Raw genomic sequence first — 21,169 nt, 5'->3', positions numbered from 1 at the left:
ATTTGCTGGCTGACAGTCAGTATGGATTCAGAACAAACTGATCAACATCTTTGGTACTTATTGAATTAATAGAAGAAATTACTACTTGTAATAAGTATGCATTGGGAGTATTTATAGATCTAAAAAGGCTTTTGATACCATTGATGAAGATAATAAATTGGAAAGGTATAGTATCACGCCTCTTCCTAACATACAGCGAGTGAGTGAACTCTAGCGAATAGAATGCAAAAAATTGTCCAGATATACTACGAGCGATGTGGAACAGAGCTGCTGCTCGCCGACAGAGTGCTGAGGAACTCCGGAGGAGCAAGCCAGAGGCAGAGCCGGAGCTTCTGGAGGAAGTCACACCAGATTCTGCTCTGATCCGGTCTCGTTTACCAGCGGGAGGAGAGCTCAGAGGTTATTTTTTAAACTTTTGGGATTAAAAAGTGGATTTATCTTCACTCCCACCTTCTCTTCGTCCATGTTGACTGCTGACTGGAGGGGAAATGGAAACGTCAAGGGTGTCAGCATCGGCTTTGACCAATGAAAATAGAGTTAAGTGCACGAAACTTCGCAAAAATAGAGCCAGGGCAAACGTTTTTTCAGGCCTGTTCGCTGATGCACGGAGCAGGTTAAGACATCTTAATTGCGAAACACTAAAACCATCTGATGTTCACTTGTTTGCATCGCGTCCAGTTAGGAATCTGTGTCAGAGGGATTGTGCTAAATTGGTGGAGAAGCTATTTTAGGAAAGTGCAACAATTTATAAGGATCAGTGAGCATAAATCAACATGCATGGATATTACTTGTGGAGTCCCTCAAGGGTCAGTATTAAGCCAGATATTGTTCACTTTGTATATAAATAATATATGCAGAGTATCAGAAATACTGAAATTTGTTTTATTTTCAGATGACACTAATATTTTTTGTTCTGGGGAGAATTTACAGCAGCTTTTTGAGGTGATCACAACGGAAATGAGTAAATGAAAATGGTGGTTTGACATAAACAAATTCTCATTAAATTTGAACAAAACAAAGATTATGCTGTTTGGAAATTGTAAAACAAACACTCACGTACAAGTGATGATGAAAACATAGAAGGAGTATATGAAAATACATTTCTGGGTGTGATATTAGTCCACAAAATCTGCTGGAAACCTCAAATAAGATAATGTGTGAGCAAAGTTAGCAAGGAGTGTTGTAGTTCTGGGAAAAACAAGGCACATTCTGGATCATAAAGCATCGTACACTCTGTATTGTTCACCTGTATACCAAATCTGAATTACTGTGTGGTGGTATGATGTAACATGTATAAAAGCACCTTACACTCATTATGCATACTATAAAAAAAGAGTCATAAGAATAGTTAACAATGTAAGATATCGTGAACACACTGATGTGCTATTTTTAAAGTCACATGCTTTGAAATTCATGGATCTGGTAGAATATAAGACGGCACAAATAATGTATGAAGCAAGAAACAATTTACTTCCACATTACATACAAAAAAAACAGTGTGTTCGTACCACTCTGAAGAGTATGTGTATTTCAATTTGTGGGGTAAATCTGTGGGATGGATTGGATATAGAACTCAAGAAAAGTCCAAATATAAATCAATTCAAAAAATAGATGAACAAAAAAATCATTTTTAAGAGGTATAGAGATGAGGAAGGGTTGGTAGGATGAACGTCGGGGTAATCGTTTTACCTGATTGACGCAGGGTGGATATTTGGGTTGTACATAATAACATTGGAATAGTTGTTTGTGAGTTGTATATATGATAAATATTGAGTTAATTGAGTTATAGAGAAGGGGTAGGACTATATAAGTGTATACTTCTTCCTACTCCTTTTTGGACATGTAATATCTATTTATGTTGTTTATTTATGTTTATGAGAATTTGTATATTGAGAGTTTGCTGTATATGTTTACTGTTCATTTTATTTGTTATTCTTATTTTTTTATTTGTTACATGTTCAAAATAAACAAAAAAAACAAAAAACAAAAATGATTACTTTCGTGTAATTGCTGCTTGTCTGAAGGCTGTCTGAGCCTCATCTGACATCTTACACAAAATAACAAGCCTCAACAATAGCAGAGAGTCAACACATGGTATAATTTGCATGTTGATACAATTGCTCAGTGTAATGGCTTGTAAATGCATGACACCAGTGATTCATTTTCTTCCCACCATCCATCAGAATGAGCTTCAGTCTGTGGGCTGTGACAACGCTGCGTTGCATAACTGAATGCCAGTTTCAATATTTCAATATTTCTACTCCACTTGTTGCGCCCGATGCTTCAAGACTAAGCAACATTTTCAATATCTATTCCATTTCCATCCCATCTTCAGACAGGCAATCTAATATAAAAAAGGTAAAATATCAGCCGTTGCCTTATGAGAGTTATTTCCGTCCACTTGAATCTGCCACTTCTTGCGGCAGTCCAGGCAGTGTATTATTCATATTGGTGTTAGAGGTCAGGATGAATTGAGTCCATTTTTAGGGATTACACAGCAAAGAGTCACACTAGCAACCAAAAACCTTTCTGTCCTTAATCGCCTCTTTGCTTCTTAGTCACGTCTAAGTGCATGATTTTTGACATAAAATCAGCAATTCAATACCCACGGCAACATCAAGATTTAAATAAAAGTGGTGCATATATATTCATGTTTGCCATGAACATGTCCTCATTGTACCTGCTGCAAAGAATACAGTAGTTCATAACACAAAGAAATATTTTTTGCCTTCACCAATGGGGGATAAATATGTATGAGCCGATAAGTTTGTGGAATTGCTATCATGGTTCAAGAACTGAAAATGAAATACTGTGTGTGTAAATGTTCATTTTAATTGCTGTGAGCTGGCCCTCTGCTGTTTCCTCTCATAAAAACTCAAGGACAGAAGAAACAATCTAAGAGTGGTGTGGATGCAGGCAGGGAAAACACAAGCACTGTATCACCACATTGTGAATGTTCAGGAAGGACCAGAGTAAGAAGGACAGCCATATATATCATTCAACAGAGAGTAATTCATTAATTCTTTATAAAGCTGGGTGAACGGTACGCCAGCCTTCTCTGTGGTCTGTGTAAATCAGGAGCACAATTTCATTTGTGACAGCCAAAATGACCCCAACTTTTCCATTTGGTCTCCTACAGCCTCCTTTTTGTTTATACTCCATCACATATCCCAAGGACACACCATTTGTCTTTAGGCTTAAGCATTGCTGCAGTTCAGCTTGAGAAGGTTGGCCTGCGAGCTATTCTGACCACATTATATGTGTTCAGTCCTGGTGCATCAAAGCCAGGGGACAAACCCCGCTTATCAAACATGTAGAAGTTAAATAATTGGCCGTCTTGGGCTTCCAGGGACACTGAGGCTGTGCCAACTTGCAAAACACAAGGGTACTCTTTTTCAAACACCACTCTGAACACGCGTTCAACCAGGTAATTGAGCTTTATTGTCCTGTATTTCTCTGGGATCAGCTCTTCAATCTGGGGCCCAAATTGCTGCATGATCAGAACTCCGTCCGCCCCGGCTTTGATCTCATAGAAGGTGATGTTGCTGTAGGTGAAAAAGCCGATGTAAGGATCTGGGTTTGGGGGCGGGAAGAGAATTTTCTTGGCTTCCCTGAAGGCTTTTTCTACAGCTGGGATGATGTGGTTGTAGGCCTTGGTTACCACATCCTGGTTCTGAGACCTACTTCCAGCCATGAGCACCACCATGCCAAGCTTCAGTCTTGGCACTAAGGAGAAGGTAGCCGAGTAGCCGTCCAGATCGCCATCTTTTCGCACCACCTCGTAGCCCATCAGCTCGTTAACCTCCCACGGCGTCCCGGTACGGTTGGCAAAGTAGTCCTTGTCACACCTGAAGAGCGGGGTCAGCATTATCTTCAAGGAGTCTGGCTCCAGCAGCTTGCGGTGATAAGCACCCAACAGCATCATGGCGAGCTTGGCCAAGTCTGCCGCCGTGGAGAACATCTGACCTGAAGGCCGGTACCAGCCCAGGTCATAGAGCGGGGCTGGTTTTCCATTGGAGTAAACTCCCACAGCCATCTGGCTTTGGAGCCCTGGGGTGATGTCGAAACCGGTGTCCTCCATCCCCAGCCGGTCCAAGATGTTGTCTGTGATCCACCGCTGGTAGTCGACGCTGGCCACTCGCTCAGCCATCACATGAGCCAGCAGCGAGAAGGCGAGGTTGCTGTAGTGACATCTGGAAGGAAGGATATTAAAGAGTTGAGGAGTATCTTAAAAAATAAATTTGTTCATGTAGAAAATTACAGAATTTATTTTTCATTTTCAAAATCGTCACTGATTTTAAAGAAATAGTTTGACACATTGGGAAGTACACTTATTCGCTATTCGCTGAGAGTTAGATATGAAGATTGATACCACTTTCATGTCTGTTCGTTAAATATAAAGCCGCAGTAAGCAGCTGGTTAGCTTAGCTTTAAGACTGGAAACAGGAGGAGCCTGGCTTTGTCCAAAGGTGGAAAAAAAGTCTATCAGCACCTCCTCCAAAGCTCATCTTGTTCACTGAATCTGTATGAAGTGTAAAAACAAAAGGATCTGGTATTATTGGGGTTATGTGCTAGACTATTTCAGTCTTTATGCTACGTGACCTCATCTAACTCTCTAACTTTCCAAAATGTTGAACTGCTGCTTTAAACAGTCAGAGTTTACCAAAAATGATGAAGGAACTCCCCGATCAAATCAGCATCAAGAAGTTTTATCAGTGTTGTCCTTGTGGTGTGACAGCTATGATCTTATGAGGTTTTAAACTTTGATCTTTCATCACTGCATATAACTGAGTCTAAAATGCATAAATCCTTAAACACCAGAACACAGTGCCAGAAGCCAGTTTCTCCTCATGTTTTCATAAACAGCTGTGGTGTCTAAGATATCAAAATTTTATTTGAAATCTTTTATTTACTTAAAGGTCAAATATTATGCCAATTAGTGCAATATGAACAGACAGTTACAATATATTTTGTAAGATTTGTAACAGTTAGACTTGACATTTAATTATACGACACTCCTCAGGGGAATGAAAGTCATATTTAAACATAGCGGAACGTATAGTGTGTTAATGTCAATCAGACTCGGTGTAGGCAGTAACACACCTCATATGACTCTCAGTTAAAGTTACTGTAATATTTTAAATAGTGGATTGTTTATGTGCAACACTGTGTTTTTCATCCAAGCTATGATTTCACCTAAAACTGACCAAGACACCTTCAAACCACATACAGTAAAGTCCAGGTTTTATCAAAGTAAATGTGGGCTAATTAACAGACAATACTAAATGATGACTAGTGGCTATTTCTACATTTTTTGCACTATTCCAGTTTGATTTGATTTGATTTATTGAACAGGACAGTGTGCAGTATTAAGCATAAATGATGCACTGCACCAGAGTTAGCTTGAAACTAATTTGCATCTGTAGTCCATTACAATCAAAACATACAACAGCACAACAACAAACAGTACAAAGCAAAAATAAAGCAACAACAAAAAAACCAACCAAACAAACAAAAAACCCCCAAATAATGTAAACTAGGCTCTGTGGTCACAGCTGATTCGCACAATCACGTCTATTTGCACAATAGCTGGCACAGAGTGAAATCCTGAAATCAACACAGCATAACAAAAGCTTACTTGGTGCCTGGGTCTGCGACAAGGACATCATCTTGTAGCAGATCGATTGCAGATTGTGTTTTTCCTTTCCAGAGCAGATTTGTGGCCCGGAGTCTCCTGGGAAGACCTGAATTGGTCCACAGTTGAATAAACAAACTAAAATTAGCAATTACAAATAGCAAACATAACATGTAATTTGTATTTGTATGCATTAGGCATTTCTTCATCTCAATGTCCTGCTCAAAAAATTGCCCCTTACTTTTTATTTCAGCCTGTTGGTTATATCCGCTTCACTTACATGATTACTATGTAGTTTGATGATAAACTGAGACAGCGTATACTATTCAAAGATTCATGACTCTTTTTGCCTCAGGTGTTTTTCTCATTTTTTATTTTAAATTATTACACAGAGTGAAGTATTACAAATTGAAAAGCTTCTTCAGATAAACAGATGCCTGTTTATGTATGACCACAGCAACTCATCTGCTGTGTGGATATAACTGCTGGAAAGAATCCAGGATGTTTCTGAACAGCTCTCATTTTTCACTTGACTTGCTGGTACTGAAATGCAAATTAGAGGATGTATTATTTTCTAATAAACATTTCTTTTTGTTATCATTCTTGCAGTGGCTGTCCATAGCAGTCAGTTCTGGTGACAAACATCATTTGTCTGTTACTTCAGTAAAGTTGTTGGATTTGTGAGAGACAGATATCAAGACATATTCTGACTTTTAGCTCCTAAAGTACTCCAAAAACACTGGATCCTACATTTCCCATAATGCAACTGGATAGCTTTCATCCTTCTTTAGACCCTTGCTTCCTGTTAAATACCTTAATTTTTCTAACCCCTCACCTCCAGTGTGTAACGCAGGTTTTCTATCAAAAATTTGAAGTCTCAATGTCATGCTGAGGTAACCCTGATGACATCACTGTGACATCATCAGGGTTATTTTCTCAGCTAAGACAAAACTCCTTCAGAGCCGCAGAAGACTTTAAACTAATTTTCACAGACTGATTAAGCATGATCAGCAAAAAACATATCTCCGCAAAACACAGAATTGTTTTTATTTTTTCAGACTTTCCTATATTGTAACTTTTTCTCTCTTGAATTATTGGATAGCTTTACCTTGTCAAGCTTCTAAAAAAATCAATCGAATAAAACAAATAAAACTGCAAACCAATAGATAAATATGCAATGGGTTGAAAAGATTGGGAAACAGTGGTCTAGGAGACAGATAAGTCTCCTAATAAGTTTTAAAACCTTCGTATCATACAGTATTGACTGCAGTTAGAAGTAAGTTGCTGGGCTCTCTGTAATTCAGTGAAATTGCTCTTTGTAATCGATTGAATCTACCTGATAGCTGGCTGGCCATCCTGCGCAGCGTGACTGAAGAAGAGCGGATCTGAACTTCCCCGCTGTCCAGAAATATTAGACCATCTGTCACATATTTCAGCTCCGAGTCTCGTGTCTTCCCCAAAGGGTTTTTGATTGTGAAGTTCTCCACATATTTCTCCAGAGGGTCATCTAAAGAGCCGATCTTCCCTTCCTCCCACAGTTTGTACATCATGAGTGTCGGGAAAATTTTGGATAGGCTGGCAATTCTGGAAGACAGATAACAAAGCAATGCAATTGTCTTTTTATGTCTGACACATATTTAGTAACAATGTCTTTTTTTTATTTGTTTAATAAGGAGAGTGCTCTGAATCAGCCTTTTAGGCTTCCTTCCTTTCCTGCACTGTAGTCTTTTCTTTTGAGTGTATTTGTATTCTCATGACTGTGCAAATAAACTAAAACTAAAAAACAGAAAATACTTCATGAGTGTCTTTATGTTGGCACAGGGTTCATGTTTACTGCAAACTCCTACTCTTCTCATCTTGCCTTCCTGCTTTGTTTCTCTTTTTTTGCTTCCCTGTCCATGACTTCATAAACATTTCATCTATCTTTTGCCAGGCCATCATTTCAAAGTGATTGATTGTAATGAACTTGCCTGGTTGAATATAAATGAAAACCAACTAAATATGTAAAGACAAATTAAAATAAATGTGTTATTATGGTCATTATAGATTTTATCCAGTAACAGTATACACAATTGTAACATGCTAGCATGATTTATATCTGAATCCTGTTAGAACCTTAAACATTGTTCTTCAGTATTTTGCTGCAATACGCAGTGGAACTCATACTGTTATGAGTTTTTGTACTTTTTTTGTATTGTATGACATGTTATTTTATATTTTCCTGAGGTAAACTGGTCATACAAACAGGGTGCAGTTCTACAAAACAATATTTTATGTATTTTACTGTTAAAGGTGAACTAATGAAAAGATTGAACTTATTCTTAAATAAGTCTATCAAGGATAAAATGAGAATTTCATCAAAAAATATAACTCACATCAATTTATAACAAACCAAACAAAGACAGAAAGGCAGAAAGGGTTTAAAAACACAAATGTTTTATGTGTGAAGTTTTATACTAATTTATGTACATATCTACTACTAATTATTCTGTATAAATAAGTCGGCAGTTCAAACCAGTGGCGTCGGCAGTAATTATATTTTGAGTGGGCCAATACAAAAGTGGGTGGGCCATTTTTTCTTATGAAAAGTTAGAGAAAGAAAAACAAACAAACAGATAAATTGCAAAACCAGCAACCAGTTTACTTTGCAACGTTCTGCATCAACAACATGCTCAATCAACAGAGCATCAGTATATAAAGGTGGTACAAAACAGTATAGACAAAAAACCTCTTTTATAGCCTATCCAGCTTAAAATACAGTATATTTGCACCAGCTGTGTATCGACTCTACACATGGCTCTGTTTATCTGTCAAAGTGCCGACCAAACATAAAGCCAGACAGCAGAGAAGGTGTTAACTTAGATAGAAATTGCACATGTAACATATCCCTTGTGCAGTCATTATAGCCTACCAGCCATTATTGCCTCAGTACCAGTCAGCTCACGAATGACCAAGTCCGCACATTTTACAGAAAACCAATCTATTCCAACCAAGGAAACTGTCTATACCACTTTGGTGAGAAGCACCTTCATTTTCCATTCTTGACTATGGAGGGAAATACCTACAAATTTGACTGTGAAGGTGGTTCATGAATTGCATATAAATCAGGTAAACCTGTGTCAGGCTGACTGGCAGAAAGCACTATACTGCCAGGGAGCAGCCGGGTTAACGATGCTGTGGGTTAATGAGTCTGGTGGACTCAGTCGATGGAGGCAATGGCTTTTCCTCTTCCTCATTAAAAAACTTTGTTTAGCCATTGTTGTAGTATTAATGTTACATTCCCTAAAAGCCCACTAGCTAGTTGGCTGAAGGCAGCTCAGGAACCAGAGTCAACAATAAATCAAGTTAATATTTATTTCCTTTTACAAAATGTATTTTGATCAAACTTGGATGTGCCTGGTTCAAACATGCTCCTTGGTGTGTAGTCTCTGTTTCTAGTAAAATACTGCTCCTCTGAACCTAGACTATCTGTAAAAAGTGCAACAAAACTTACTACTTATATATCCAAAACTTATACATCCAAAACAAGATCCCCATTACAAGGCCTTGAGTAAAAGCTATTCTATCTCTTTTTAAGTGGATGATATTGAAAAGGCAACTTTTCACACACAAAGCGCATGGATGGGTACAGACTTGATATTAATTACAAATACAGAAAATACAAATTCCCATTTCTCCTGTGTGGTTGGAAGGCAAAAAGCTTTATTAACAGCGTGCATCTTGATTTCAAAGGTGGGTACTCATGTTGAAAGCCTATAGATGTGACATAGACTGTGTCAACCTGTACTAAGCAAAATTGCCAGCTGAGTACAAATTATCTAATTGTGGAAAAATTACTTAAATGGAGAGTCAGCCCTTTCAGGAGCAGCTGTAAATGTGTCAGAGCACTTATGGCACATCTGAAAGAACTCAATAAATCTTCATGTACCTATTTTTAAATGTCATGTCCTCTAAGTGCTGGAGACACTTGTTGTTGAGATGCTTGTTATGAGTAATAGGCTGCAGACTGACTGGGGTATGTATATTACTCTACATATATGTCACTGTACATGTATGTGTTCTGGTCAAATAGTGTTATATAACTAACTCCATTTTTGTGACAAGTTTGACATACAGGACAATTTAATTAGGACATTTAATTAGATGATTTTACATTTACTTATGTGGGACTGGTTGATAACCACAGGTCTAATTACTAATAATCATATGCTCTCTTTTAAAGGTGCATTCCACCAATTTACACCCAAAGGACATAGGCAGGAGAGTACCACTCAGCCTGTGAACACAGTTATATAACGTCTTCTGTGGCTATAAAGATACTATCAAGTTTCCAGTACTTATGCAAATTCATGTAATCGATCCTGTGTTTTTAAGGCTTCACTCTGCTTGGGGACTAAAAATAAGGATAATTCAACTTCTGCTGCATCGATATTGACTAATCTCTCTTACGCAAAACCATCAATTTCATGGAACACCAAATAACTGCTCTTTAAGTGACCTGGATAAGAAGAAAAATATAAAAAAAGCATGTTTCCTGGTTGGACTTTTGCACAGTGACAGGTATGGCCTTTTCTGGTGTAATACCTCTGTGAGTCTGTTTTTTAGAATACGGTACGATACGATACGATACGATACGATATGATACGATACGATACGATACGGTACGATACGGTACGATACGATACAACTGAAATATCTCAACAACTATGGAATGATTTGACATGACATTTGGTCCAAACATTCATGGTACTCAGATGATGAATCCTACTGACTTTGGTGATCCCCTGACTTTTCCTCGAGCGCCACCATGAGGTTCATGTTTGTCATTTTGGGTGAAATGTCTCGACAACTGTTAAATGAATTGTCATGAAATTTGGTACACACATTCATGTCCCCTTTGGGATTAATTGTAATAAATTTGGTGATCCCTTAACTTTTCATCTAGTGCCATCACTATTTTTCACTCATTTTTTTATTTGTCAGCTGAGGTTTTCTTTTCCATTTCTATTTGTTTATGATATTATTCATTATTTTATGTACTTAAATCTAATTTTAGCAAAATAATTAATTGCCAATTCAAACTGGGTTTATGTAGCTTCCTTTTGCTCTTGAGATCTGGCCTGTAGTGCACAGTGATCAGTTACTTTTGCCTTTTCTGTGATCCGGGAGTAACAGGATCAACATCAATTACACATCATCGCCAGGAGCTGCTGTGCAGATGTGTACTGGGTGAATGATATTTATATCTCAAGTGTATGCAACCATTACCATGAATCAAGGTGAAGTAACAACATTCCTCCCATAATGAAAATTGCTTCCTCTGCTGTAGAGGAAACAATGTGTTTTATGTTTCTGACTGCAGCAACAGCATCAATAAAAAAACTGTTGAGAATAAGCAGCGTTGACTACTAGTGTGGCAGACCATGAAAATATGACTAAAGAGACTTTACTGAAAACAAAAAATCCAACAAAGAAGGCATCACAGTGTTTGATGAGTGACAATAGGGAAGAACATTACTTATAGCTAAAGATGTCACCAAAACATATAACAAAACTAACAAGAGTCTTGCAGTTCACCAATTCAACCAAGCTGAAACTGTTTCAGTGCAGCAGTCACCTGTAGATCGTGTATTCATTGGGGGTTCCTGATAATGGGTCACTGCCGTTCCTTTTTCCGAAGTTTCCGGTCCACAAAACTGTGTCATTTAAGATCACGATGGCCGACAGAGCGGGAAGGCTGATGGGGTTGACGGTCTGCCGAAGCAAAACATCCACCTGGAAGAAACACAAAGCGAGGAGTTTATTTGACTCAAAGGTGGCATAATTCTGGCATGATTCTTTTCACTCATGATCTAAAAAACGATTATTACATATCTAAAAAGCTGTAATATATAAAATATTCATATTATAATATTAATTTTGCCAAATGTTCACCAGAATCTGAGTCATTATGTTCATTTAGATTACTTATTATTCTCTCTACTAAAGAAATGTCTGCAAACTGTAGCTGTGAGCGACATTTTAAATGCAAAGTTACTGCATTTCAGAGAGGCTGCTGCGAAAAGAAATGAATGACAATCATCTACTGTAACTGTTTGATGAATAATGTCTCACAAATGTACATTTCTCTTTCGACACAAGCTCTGTGGGATGTTATTTCCTCTTGTTGAATGCTTTGTACCCATGCAGGCATTTGAATTCATTTAGGCAAAAGGTGCATCATAGAAATTTCACAACAGCTGGATGATGGACAAGCCACCTTCAAATGCATGTAACTTACCATCTATGCTGTATATTGCAAGTGAAATGCACTGTATTAAACAACTAAATGTAATACAAGCAGCACTGTTCATAAAATCCAACATTCTGCACTAACAAGATACTCAAAGGGTTGTTGATGATTTTTTCAAAAGGTTATTCTTGTGAACTGTGTATTGACATTTCTTGAAATTACAGGAAAGACAAAAGTAGTAAAAGCTATAGAATGACAACATAAGAGAAAATGTGCAGACACCATTTTGTGTGACTTTACTTTGGCAGACAGTAGGTTCCTTATGAACTGTCGCATGAAATCCCAGCGCAATTACTGATGTAGTTTGCCAAAGACATTAGTTTAGTGAGCGCAGTTGTAGGGAAATGAACCCAGGAACAAAAGAAATGTTCCAAAAACATTATGATTCCTTTTGGCCTAACAGTCTGTCTGTGTAGGTGCACACACACACACACACACACACACACACACACACACACACACACACACACACACACACACAAACACACACACACAGATCCAATGACCTCTGGCCTCAATAAGGATGTCAAGGAGACATGAACAGGATTAAAAAACCTGTGCCTCTTCCCACCAGTCACGAGAGGAAAACGGACAGTTGGAATTAACGACTTTGTTTTTCTTTTCAGATACAAACAGGCTGCACCAACTTGAATGAACTGTCCTCCCTTCTTCTGCTTGCTCACTATCTCTTAAGTCGTACATTTTAGCAGAAGCCATATTCCTTTAAGTCGCAAATATCTGAATTGGTCAGAAAATGTTACTAAATGTGTGAACCCTTGACTTGTCTAACCCATGTTAACTTTTACTGTGTTTTAGAACTATTAATTAGTTTGATATTATGGAAATTCAAACTCTGCTTCAAAATTTGTTAATTATAAATCACACTTATTATCAAATTTTAATTAATTGATATTGCAAGTGTATTATTAGCTATGTTCGATCATTAGATTAATGCTTTCTTAATAGATTTAATTACAGATTAGAAAATGAAGGTTTATTGGATTTTATTCTATATTTTATATTGTGGTGTTGTAAGTGTTTCCCACTGGTTCATGACGTGTTGATGACATTAACATTGATGATAGAAATGTGTGAGTGTCACACAAAGGAATTTATTGATAATCAATGGGGTCCCTCAAAAAGATCCTTTTTCCTTTCAAAAACGCCTCCTAGACTATAAAACCTTTTACAAGTCTTTGTCAGGCAGCTGTTCCTTCTTCTGTTTTCTCTTGGCCTTATCAGCCTTGATCGCCCGTGTTGCATTTCGAGCATTGTCTCATTCATTTTTCCCTGAGAGATACAATCTCCAGAAAGAAACTCAATTAAGAAGCAAAAGACTGCAAAGATGTCTAAGCCACAAGCCAAGCCTGACATCTGAGTATCTATTATTGTTGCAATCTCCTATTTTTATTTCGTATTTAAACTTATTTAAGACTTTTCTAAAGACCCTTTTGGTAGTTATAGCTCAGCTTCAACTCTCCGGTCTGCCTCTGAATGCATCATGTATAAAACACACAACCCTACGGTGTGTTTAGCCGACTATGTGACCTCAGTAAGTCTGAGCTCCCTCCCCCCAGCACTGGATTCATGCTCCTGAAGAAGTGCTGAACCAGAGCACTTCACTGAAACTGCAGTGCTTCTCATCTGGTTGTCACCCTTGGCAACCCGAGGATCACACTGAGTCTGCTTTGCCTTGCTTGGCACATTCCGGGAATTTCCCCTCATCATCAAGCCTTCATCACCACAGAAACAGTAGGAACACCATCTACCATGCTGCTGCCAATTTTTATTGGCTGTAGTTAAAGTCTTAGAGTCTTGCATTTTTTAACTCGTTTTTGACATTCATTCATTAATTCATTCTGTTGGCAATAACTTACAATTTTAATTTACCCAGTGTTCCATGCATTGATTCATTCATCAATTTTAGTTGTAAATATGTTTTTGTTTAGTTTTCCCATTCATCTCTATTCCCTGGTAGTTAAATAAGTATTTTGATTTATAGCCAAGTCATTGTGTCTGTGTATTCCTTTATATCAGAAGATGGGGCCCTTGTATTCACGACATTTAGATATAAATGTGATTAATTTGGTTTAATTATTTCTCTTCAAATTGAAGAGTGGTGCCCCTATTAACTTTACAAGTTCATAATTTAAATCCAAATTTAGTAATATTTCAGTTTATGAATTATATTCTTATCTTCATTGGGATAAATCCTTTTCTTGGGAGGTAAAATCTGCAGGTAAAATATTTTTCTTTGAAATGAATTACAGAAAGTGCTTATGACAAGGCAGAAATTAGCAGGAGGTGACCTAGTATTAAGAAATCATCGTATTCACAGCGGTGAATTTTCCCTTTAAGTGTGTGGTCACTGCAGAGCTGAAAGAAGCTTTGTTGAGTACAAGCAAGTACAAACTGATATTTCTCTGACAGACGTTTGCTCGACTTTAAATTAATGAGTGAAATTTTATTCATTAATCCCCTCACTAAACTCAGTTATGTTCTCATTATTATTGTGCACTATTATTCTTCATTCTCAGATTCTCCAGTGGAAGCTAAGGTGTTGATATTTCATTACAAACAGTTGATCAGCTGGGAACACTTCTGCTCCCTGCCTATACAGAAACAACCTTTTGCTCAGACAGATACTCACTTTTTCATCCACTACTGTATATATTTAATCTCCTTCTGTCAACTGCAATGGCATTTGGTGTGAAGGATTACCACGGTCAGCCTGTAAATTTACCCGGTCTTGAGTGGGCATGATGGAAATACGACCTCAGATTTAAATGTGTCCAGGAGGAATGACTCCCCTCACCTTTTCCAGGGCCTCTTTCAGACTGGGGATGGGATGCTCCAGCGGAAGAGGCTCGGGGAAACGGGGACACATCATCTCTGAGTTGGCATTGCGACCCATGCCGTCATCTGGGTAGCAAATGCAAAACATGAATATAGAGAAGAGAGAGAGAAAGAGATGTGGAAGCACATGGGGACACGCTATTGTAATTCCCACTTCATGTTTGATAGAATAATGTATCAACCTCACAAAGGCCAGAATAATATGGTATAATTGGCTAGCTAGGGGCTTCATTAATTCTTCCTGCTTCCTGATGAACCCTGTTGATCTTATGTGATACAGTGTGACAAGATGTATGATATACAACTCGCTAATCAAAAGAGATGCATCCTGGTCCCACTGTGAACTCTGGATGAACAAGGATATTTCAATATGTTTCATTGTGGCTTCTGGCCGCTGCTGAAAAATTTGTTTTTTGGAATATGAATAGACTCATCAGTTGCATATCAGAAAATCTGAGTCAGTGCCTGCGGAGCTGCGCTTTTCCCATTAATATCACCAGATTTTCCTTCACTTATATAGAATTATATAGAGATTGCACAGCTGGTTAGTATCTTTTTTACAGAATAAACCATTTTGGTAGTGTGTACTGTCTGAAGAAATGACTTAAATGAATCTGATGAGGTGCTATAATTAAATATCAACATTTTTTAACCAAACTGGTGATCTAAAGAACCCCTTGGAAGGATAAGAAAAGATAGGATGGAAGGATAACATATTCTGACACTGTGTCTGATGTTGTCTGACACAGATTTTCCTGGATTGAAGGCACTGTAATTAAAAAGGATGCTGTGTTAATCTTGAATGTTGGCTGTATGTTTGTCATGTTAAAATACAGCCTGAATTGTCTGAGAAAATGAGAATTTTCAACTTGTTGTCACTTCCTCCTAAGATTCTTGAACTTGTTTAGATGCTTCCAATTATACAGCAAACACAACAACCGCTCTATCTCATAATTACAAGATAAAGATCACACAATTAGGAGATCATTTTATCTCTTAATTGAGAGATCTGTATCTCATAACTATGAGAAAAGAATCTATTGATCATCAATGTTGCAATGGGAAATGAGGTTCTGTGTTGTTGTGTCAGTTGGATCAGATAAGAAGGAGCATCCAGAGTTTCAGCTGCAAGCTAACAGCTTTAATTCAGTGTCACAGTCGGACAACATCACAGACTCACAGTCCCACAGACTGCAAGACACATTGCTCATTCAGATGATTGATGTGGCTATGACAAAGAAGTTTGTTTGGTACTTTTGGATTTCCTTTAATCAAATGAACAATTGATGAGTTGTGTCCTAATAACGTAATGGAAATCTTTCCTTTGCACGATGTTAAATGAGTCAGTAATTCATCCAGTAACAGCAACAGTGTTGTGAGGCAAAACCTGTTGTTTTAAGTGTCCATAAGCAGGTCTCAAGTCTGACTCAAGTCTTTAAGGGCACATGCCATCATTTTGCACAGTATGGTAGTTGGCAAAATGGTGTCATGCATCCATTTTTTTTTTTAGAAAATTCAGCGTGATTTTGCTTTCAAATCTCAAGTAACCTCAAGTCTTGAGTCTCAAATAGCTGACAGTAGACTCACAATTATAATTTGCATAACTCTCAGGGACAGTGAGTAATTTTGTTTTACCACGTCCAAGTCTTGAGCACTGACTTTTTTTACTAAATGAATAATTAAGTGGTCTGAAAAGGTTTGAAAAAATTCAGATTCCTCAAAGGTCCATTAGAAAAACTCAGACTTGCATATATGGAGATTAACTTGATAAAGACTTCTTAGCTTCCAACATTTCTCCTGACAGCTGACAGCACCAATATTTCAGACAGTGTACCAAGAGTATTTTGCTCTTACCTGGCAGAACTTTAGGCAGCTGATATTGCCAGAAGAAACATCCTGTCATCACCAGTGACAAGACGAGGAAGAACACCAAACCCACCTGAGTCCATTTCACCTTCATCTTCTCAGTTTTAGTGAGTCCTTCGAATTTAACAGAAGCAGCAGGAGCAGCCACAGCAGGAGTTGGCTTAAATATGAACAGACAAGCACACAACACAAAACACAGTAGGTTAGAATTAAGTTTGTAAAATTGTTCATTCAATTTTAGGTTGTTAAACTTTAAAAGTTTTCCCTTTTTGCAACATCTGAGCCGATATTCTCGATGACAGCTGTTGATTTTGATTGTAAAAGACATCAGAAATCCCTGTCACTTTACTCACTATACAAGTGATCCCTTTTGCACTTAACGGTACTCACCACCTGATGCTTTACAGGCCAGAGCAGGATGGACTGGATTACAAGTGACACAGCAATCTTCTTATCACTTAATCAACCATCTAAACGTTATTCCACGTCAGTTTTATCATGTAAGCAAATTCTACACCTAAAGGCAGTAAACTGTGTCCCATGGAGGTTTTCCTGGTCAGGAGAAAGGCACAGACATAGACTACCATCTCTGATTTCTCCCTGACTGTGCTGTAATCCTGGGCCATCGGCGCTCCGTCCCTCACAATTCAATTTCCTCTCTTGCAGCCACAGGCTGTTGACATCATAATCCCCAGATTTACTCAACCAAAGCGGCCGGGGAAATCTTAATCCCTAATCCCCGTGAATCAATTCACTTCAGTCCAGCTTCGCCTTGTAGAGCCCACCACCGAGACGCACGAGTTGACAAAGATGGCACCCACTCAGCCAACACAACTTGAGATGGGGTGACAGGGTGAGCCTTTTAGCCAGAGCATGAACTGATATGTACACTCACATGGTTGTAGAGAATTTGTATCAGCTGGTTGAGGGAACGACAGACAGTTTGGGATGTTGAGGGGAATTTAGATAATGAGGAAGGATAAGACGCACTGCTGTCTCCAACTTCTTCACTCTCATCACTCACAGCTGAGGTTCAAACTGCACAAAAACACACCATCCAACAGTGTGTATGTGGGGTTTTTTATAGCCTGACTGACACTGGAATTGATATTTGAGATTTTAAAAAATCTTTTTGTTTGACATAAAGGCTTAATGTAAACAAACCTTTCAGGATTTCTTAAATTTGTTTTTTTAAAGAATTGTGGACATTATATTATGTGCTCAGTAGGTCACAGAAACAGGGCATATTTAAATCCCGCCCACCCGGAGGGGAAAACAATCCATCACTCTCCATTGACTTTGTATTGACTGAAAGCTGCTGTGTGGTGGGACGCACCACTGACAGGGTAAAGAATCCAGAACTAAGTTTTTATAAATTGCTGAACTGAAAAACTGAGCCTTTAAGAAGACAAAAGTGGATAGTTTTACAGGTCTGTGTGCCGTGCGGTGGAAGAGACAGATCCGCCTCGAGCTGCATAGACATCCTGCAGCTAAAAAAACCTCTGTAAAAATCACACATATACCTGGACACACTGCTAGTCACAGAGAACACTCATGAAAGTAAAAACATAACAGCTGTTTAATGGAAATGTATGCAGTGTTTGTAATAGATATTTAAATCACAGAATAGCTAACCTGCATCCAGCTGAAATGCTAACTGTAAAAAGAGCCTGAATGGGAAATGATTGCACGTCTGTGTGTGTAATTTTACAAACTGTAGTCGCCATATCAGCTGTGAAAAGTGTCATGCCAGCCTGTTATGTGGTGGAGTTTACTATACAGTTGTGCTATCTAGACGTGTAGCCCTTACATTAATGCATTTCAGCATATACAATACAACAGGTTTCAGCATATACTATAAACTACCTTTTCCTCTCTGGTAGACATATGGTGCTAAAATAATTCTTTGACATGCTGAAATCTAAAGTTTTTAGCTAGCTGCAGGCATTTTGTCAGCATTTGAGCCCTTGGTTGCATATTATGGCGCCGATTGTTTTTTCCTCCGTTGGGCGTGGTTTTCGGAGTACGACATGTTGTGCTCTGTCTCTATTTTAAAGTCGCAAAATAAACTTGTCATCACTCTCTTGTCGATGTAATTTTTAAACATTATTTTTTAATTAACTCAAACACATCTTTGGCATTTCCGTAACGTAATTATTTCTTACTTATCAACGACAAATACAGCGATACTGATATATCTGTGATTAGCTGATATACTGTATTTACCTTTATACTGTATATACTGTATTTGTTGGTCTATTTTTAAGTTTGTTTTTTTTCTTTTTAAAATTCCTGCTTTATAAACACAATTACTCAGCAAACATGATCCACAAACTGCTTTCGCACTTAGCACAGACCAATGAGAGACAAGAGTCCGCTACTCTTGCAAAAAGGAGTGTTTTGGAGTTTTTTTGTGAGTTTGTTGAAGAAAATTCACTCTGAATATTTAAAAATGAATAACTAACATAAAAAAAACACCAGTACTTCGTGGAAATGATGCTTTCATCCTATCTGACTTGTGTATTCAAGAATAATGTCTCTGGTTGCTAAGCCTCCTTTATCTTTATCTCATCTATTTATCTCCTCGTGGGGGTGGGGGGGAGGGGTTGATATGACGATACAGTATATACCATGAGATGAAAGAGATTGGTCGACAGTAGATATTTTGTGATAATGCTTCTAATGAGGTATATATCCCCGTATTAAATTCACTGGATTACTAGATGGGAATACAGTTATTTTACCAATAAATGGTTTCTCAATTCTTACAGAAAATTTGTATTTCACAACATGTATGGCTATTATGATAGAAAATTACATCTCATCTGTTTTGCCCAGTGGGCAGCTTCTATAAATAAATAATACTCTGAAAATCTTGGCAAAAAATAGAATTTATATCCATCACTGGGTACATCCAGTGACTGTCATTCCTTCAGCCAACTTAATCACAAGATATTAATGGCTTGTCCAGGGCTCGCTAATGTATTTTAATGATTATAGGTATGATGATGCGATGTGGGAAAATTAAGTGTGAAAGCAAGCTGCAGCTGATCCTGGTTGCATAACCTGTGATAGCTGCAGAGCACAGCAGCTCGCCTATTTCACCACAGCCAGGACACACGCACACACACACACATGCACCTCTAACCAGTAGAGCTCCAACCATCACAGCAGTTTAATGTGTTTTTGTGTGGTGTGCACTCATATGTATTATGTGTATCTGTAGGTTCAGTTTCTGCGTGTGTTTACTGTATTTGTGTTTGTGCGTGGGTAGGCAGGAGTTTGCACACTTTTTATGTGTGTGAGGTGGCTGTTTTTACCTGTGCTTGAACTCCATCCACCGAGGCCTCTCTGAGGACTTTACTCCCCGCCCTGCCCATGGTTATTACTGCACCAGCTGTTACATGAAAAACAAAAACAAGCAATTGTAGCTTTTGCACAAAATCTGTCTTCTTTGCCTTTTTTAATTACTGCAAGATGGTAGACACCTTTAAAGATCTGTCCAGACATGTTTCAAGACACATAAAAATACTCTGCTTGCAATAATTATTTGTGTCTGATGTGGTTTTTCCACAACAAAGTTTAGTTAAATGGTTAAAAATTCTTAAAACAACATCTCCTCCTTCCCCTTCATTGAAAAAAAATAGGATCTATGAATATGCAAACATTTTTAGTTTAGCTTAGTTTCAAAAGTGGATGATGACTCCTACTTCACTAAAAAAGTCCACTCTTAGTGTACAGTATTGCTCTGGAGGTTTCAAGTTGCATTCTGGATCACAGTTGTCCCCCAAAAGAAGTTGTGATGTCACAAATCATGCTCGTAAGTACACATCTTAAACTCAGATTTAAGGTGAGCAAAGAGAAACTTTCCACCTTCATCAGATGAAATGTGAAAACTCTGCACAGTGAAGCTCAAACATCCCAGTGAAGTGACAATGACAAACATACATTTTTGAGTGGAGGGGGACTTAAAGGCGAGGTTATACTTGAAATGTACTAGAGTCACAGCCATACTGTCTGCGCTTTGCAGTTACATCCTCACAGTGTTAAGGAGTTTCAGGGTCATTTCGTCTTGGAGGAATTTCTTGACCAAAGCCAGAAAAAAGAGATTTCACATGAAGCTGCTCAGTTGTAGGGCAGGAACTAAAGTGCATCCTACCTTCAGAATTGTTTTCATTGACACCAGAGAAAACAACAACGACTCAGCTTAACATGAATAAAATGAGTCACAAAATGAAAAATAGAACTTCTAAGTTGATTTAAGTTGATGATAAATTGATTTCACTTATTTCCACTATGATGTTTCAAAGTGCAGCAATATTAAAAGAGAGAAAACAGAAAGATCATTATTGTATATTTTACACAGTGGTCTGACACTAAAGCACATTTATTTGATGGACATTTGTTTTTTTTCAGATAGTCCTTTTCTGCTTTTGTTCAAAAACAAAAGACAAGCATCAAGCCATGTAGGCCTATTTATTAAAGGACTAAAAATAAAATTATGTTATTTTCTTTATCTC

General features: G+C 37.9%; 1 protein-coding gene across 2 annotated transcripts; it reads right to left on the bottom strand.

Annotated features, from left to right (window-relative positions):
* Window positions 1-897: 897 nt before the first annotated feature.
* On the bottom strand, window positions 898-20,030 carry lactbl1b (lactamase, beta-like 1b). 2 transcript variants are annotated; one of them, XM_067586513.1, is made up of 7 exons: window positions 19,970-20,030; window positions 16,638-16,809; window positions 14,743-14,849; window positions 11,253-11,410; window positions 6,972-7,219; window positions 5,639-5,744; window positions 898-4,193 (listed from the first exon to the last, which is right to left on the bottom strand). In XM_067586513.1, the coding sequence occupies exons 1-7, from the start codon at window positions 20,027-20,029 to the stop codon at window positions 3,215-3,217; spliced, it is 1,830 nt and encodes a 609-aa protein (XP_067442614.1). In that variant the 5' UTR covers window position 20,030; the 3' UTR covers window positions 898-3,214. The 2 variants fall into 2 exon arrangements, with proteins under 2 accessions (XP_067442614.1, XP_067442613.1); XM_067586512.1 differs by lacking the exons at window positions 16,638-16,809; window positions 19,970-20,030 and having other exon boundaries at window positions 14,743-15,459.
* Window positions 20,031-21,169: the final 1,139 nt, after the last annotated feature.

The sequence above is a fragment of the Thunnus thynnus genome, chromosome 4, assembly GCF_963924715.1.
Source record: "Thunnus thynnus chromosome 4, fThuThy2.1, whole genome shotgun sequence".
In the NCBI taxonomy this organism is placed as follows: domain Eukaryota; kingdom Metazoa; phylum Chordata; class Actinopteri; order Scombriformes; family Scombridae; genus Thunnus; species Thunnus thynnus.
This window is presented reverse-complemented; position numbering and strand designations above follow the sequence as displayed.

Coding starts and splice junctions, on each gene's coding strand:
- lactbl1b (XM_067586512.1), bottom strand. CDS start 15,162: ATGAAACATATTGAAATATCCTTGTTCATCCAGAGTTCACAGTGGGAC. Junction 5,745..6,971: donor GATGGCCAGCCAGCTATCAG/GTAGATTCAATC, acceptor GGACCAATTCAG/GTCTTCCCAGGAGACTCCGG. Junction 4,194..5,638: donor GTCGCAGACCCAGGCACCAA/GTAAGCTTTTGT, acceptor CCTTCCTTCCAG/ATGTCACTACAGCAACCTCG.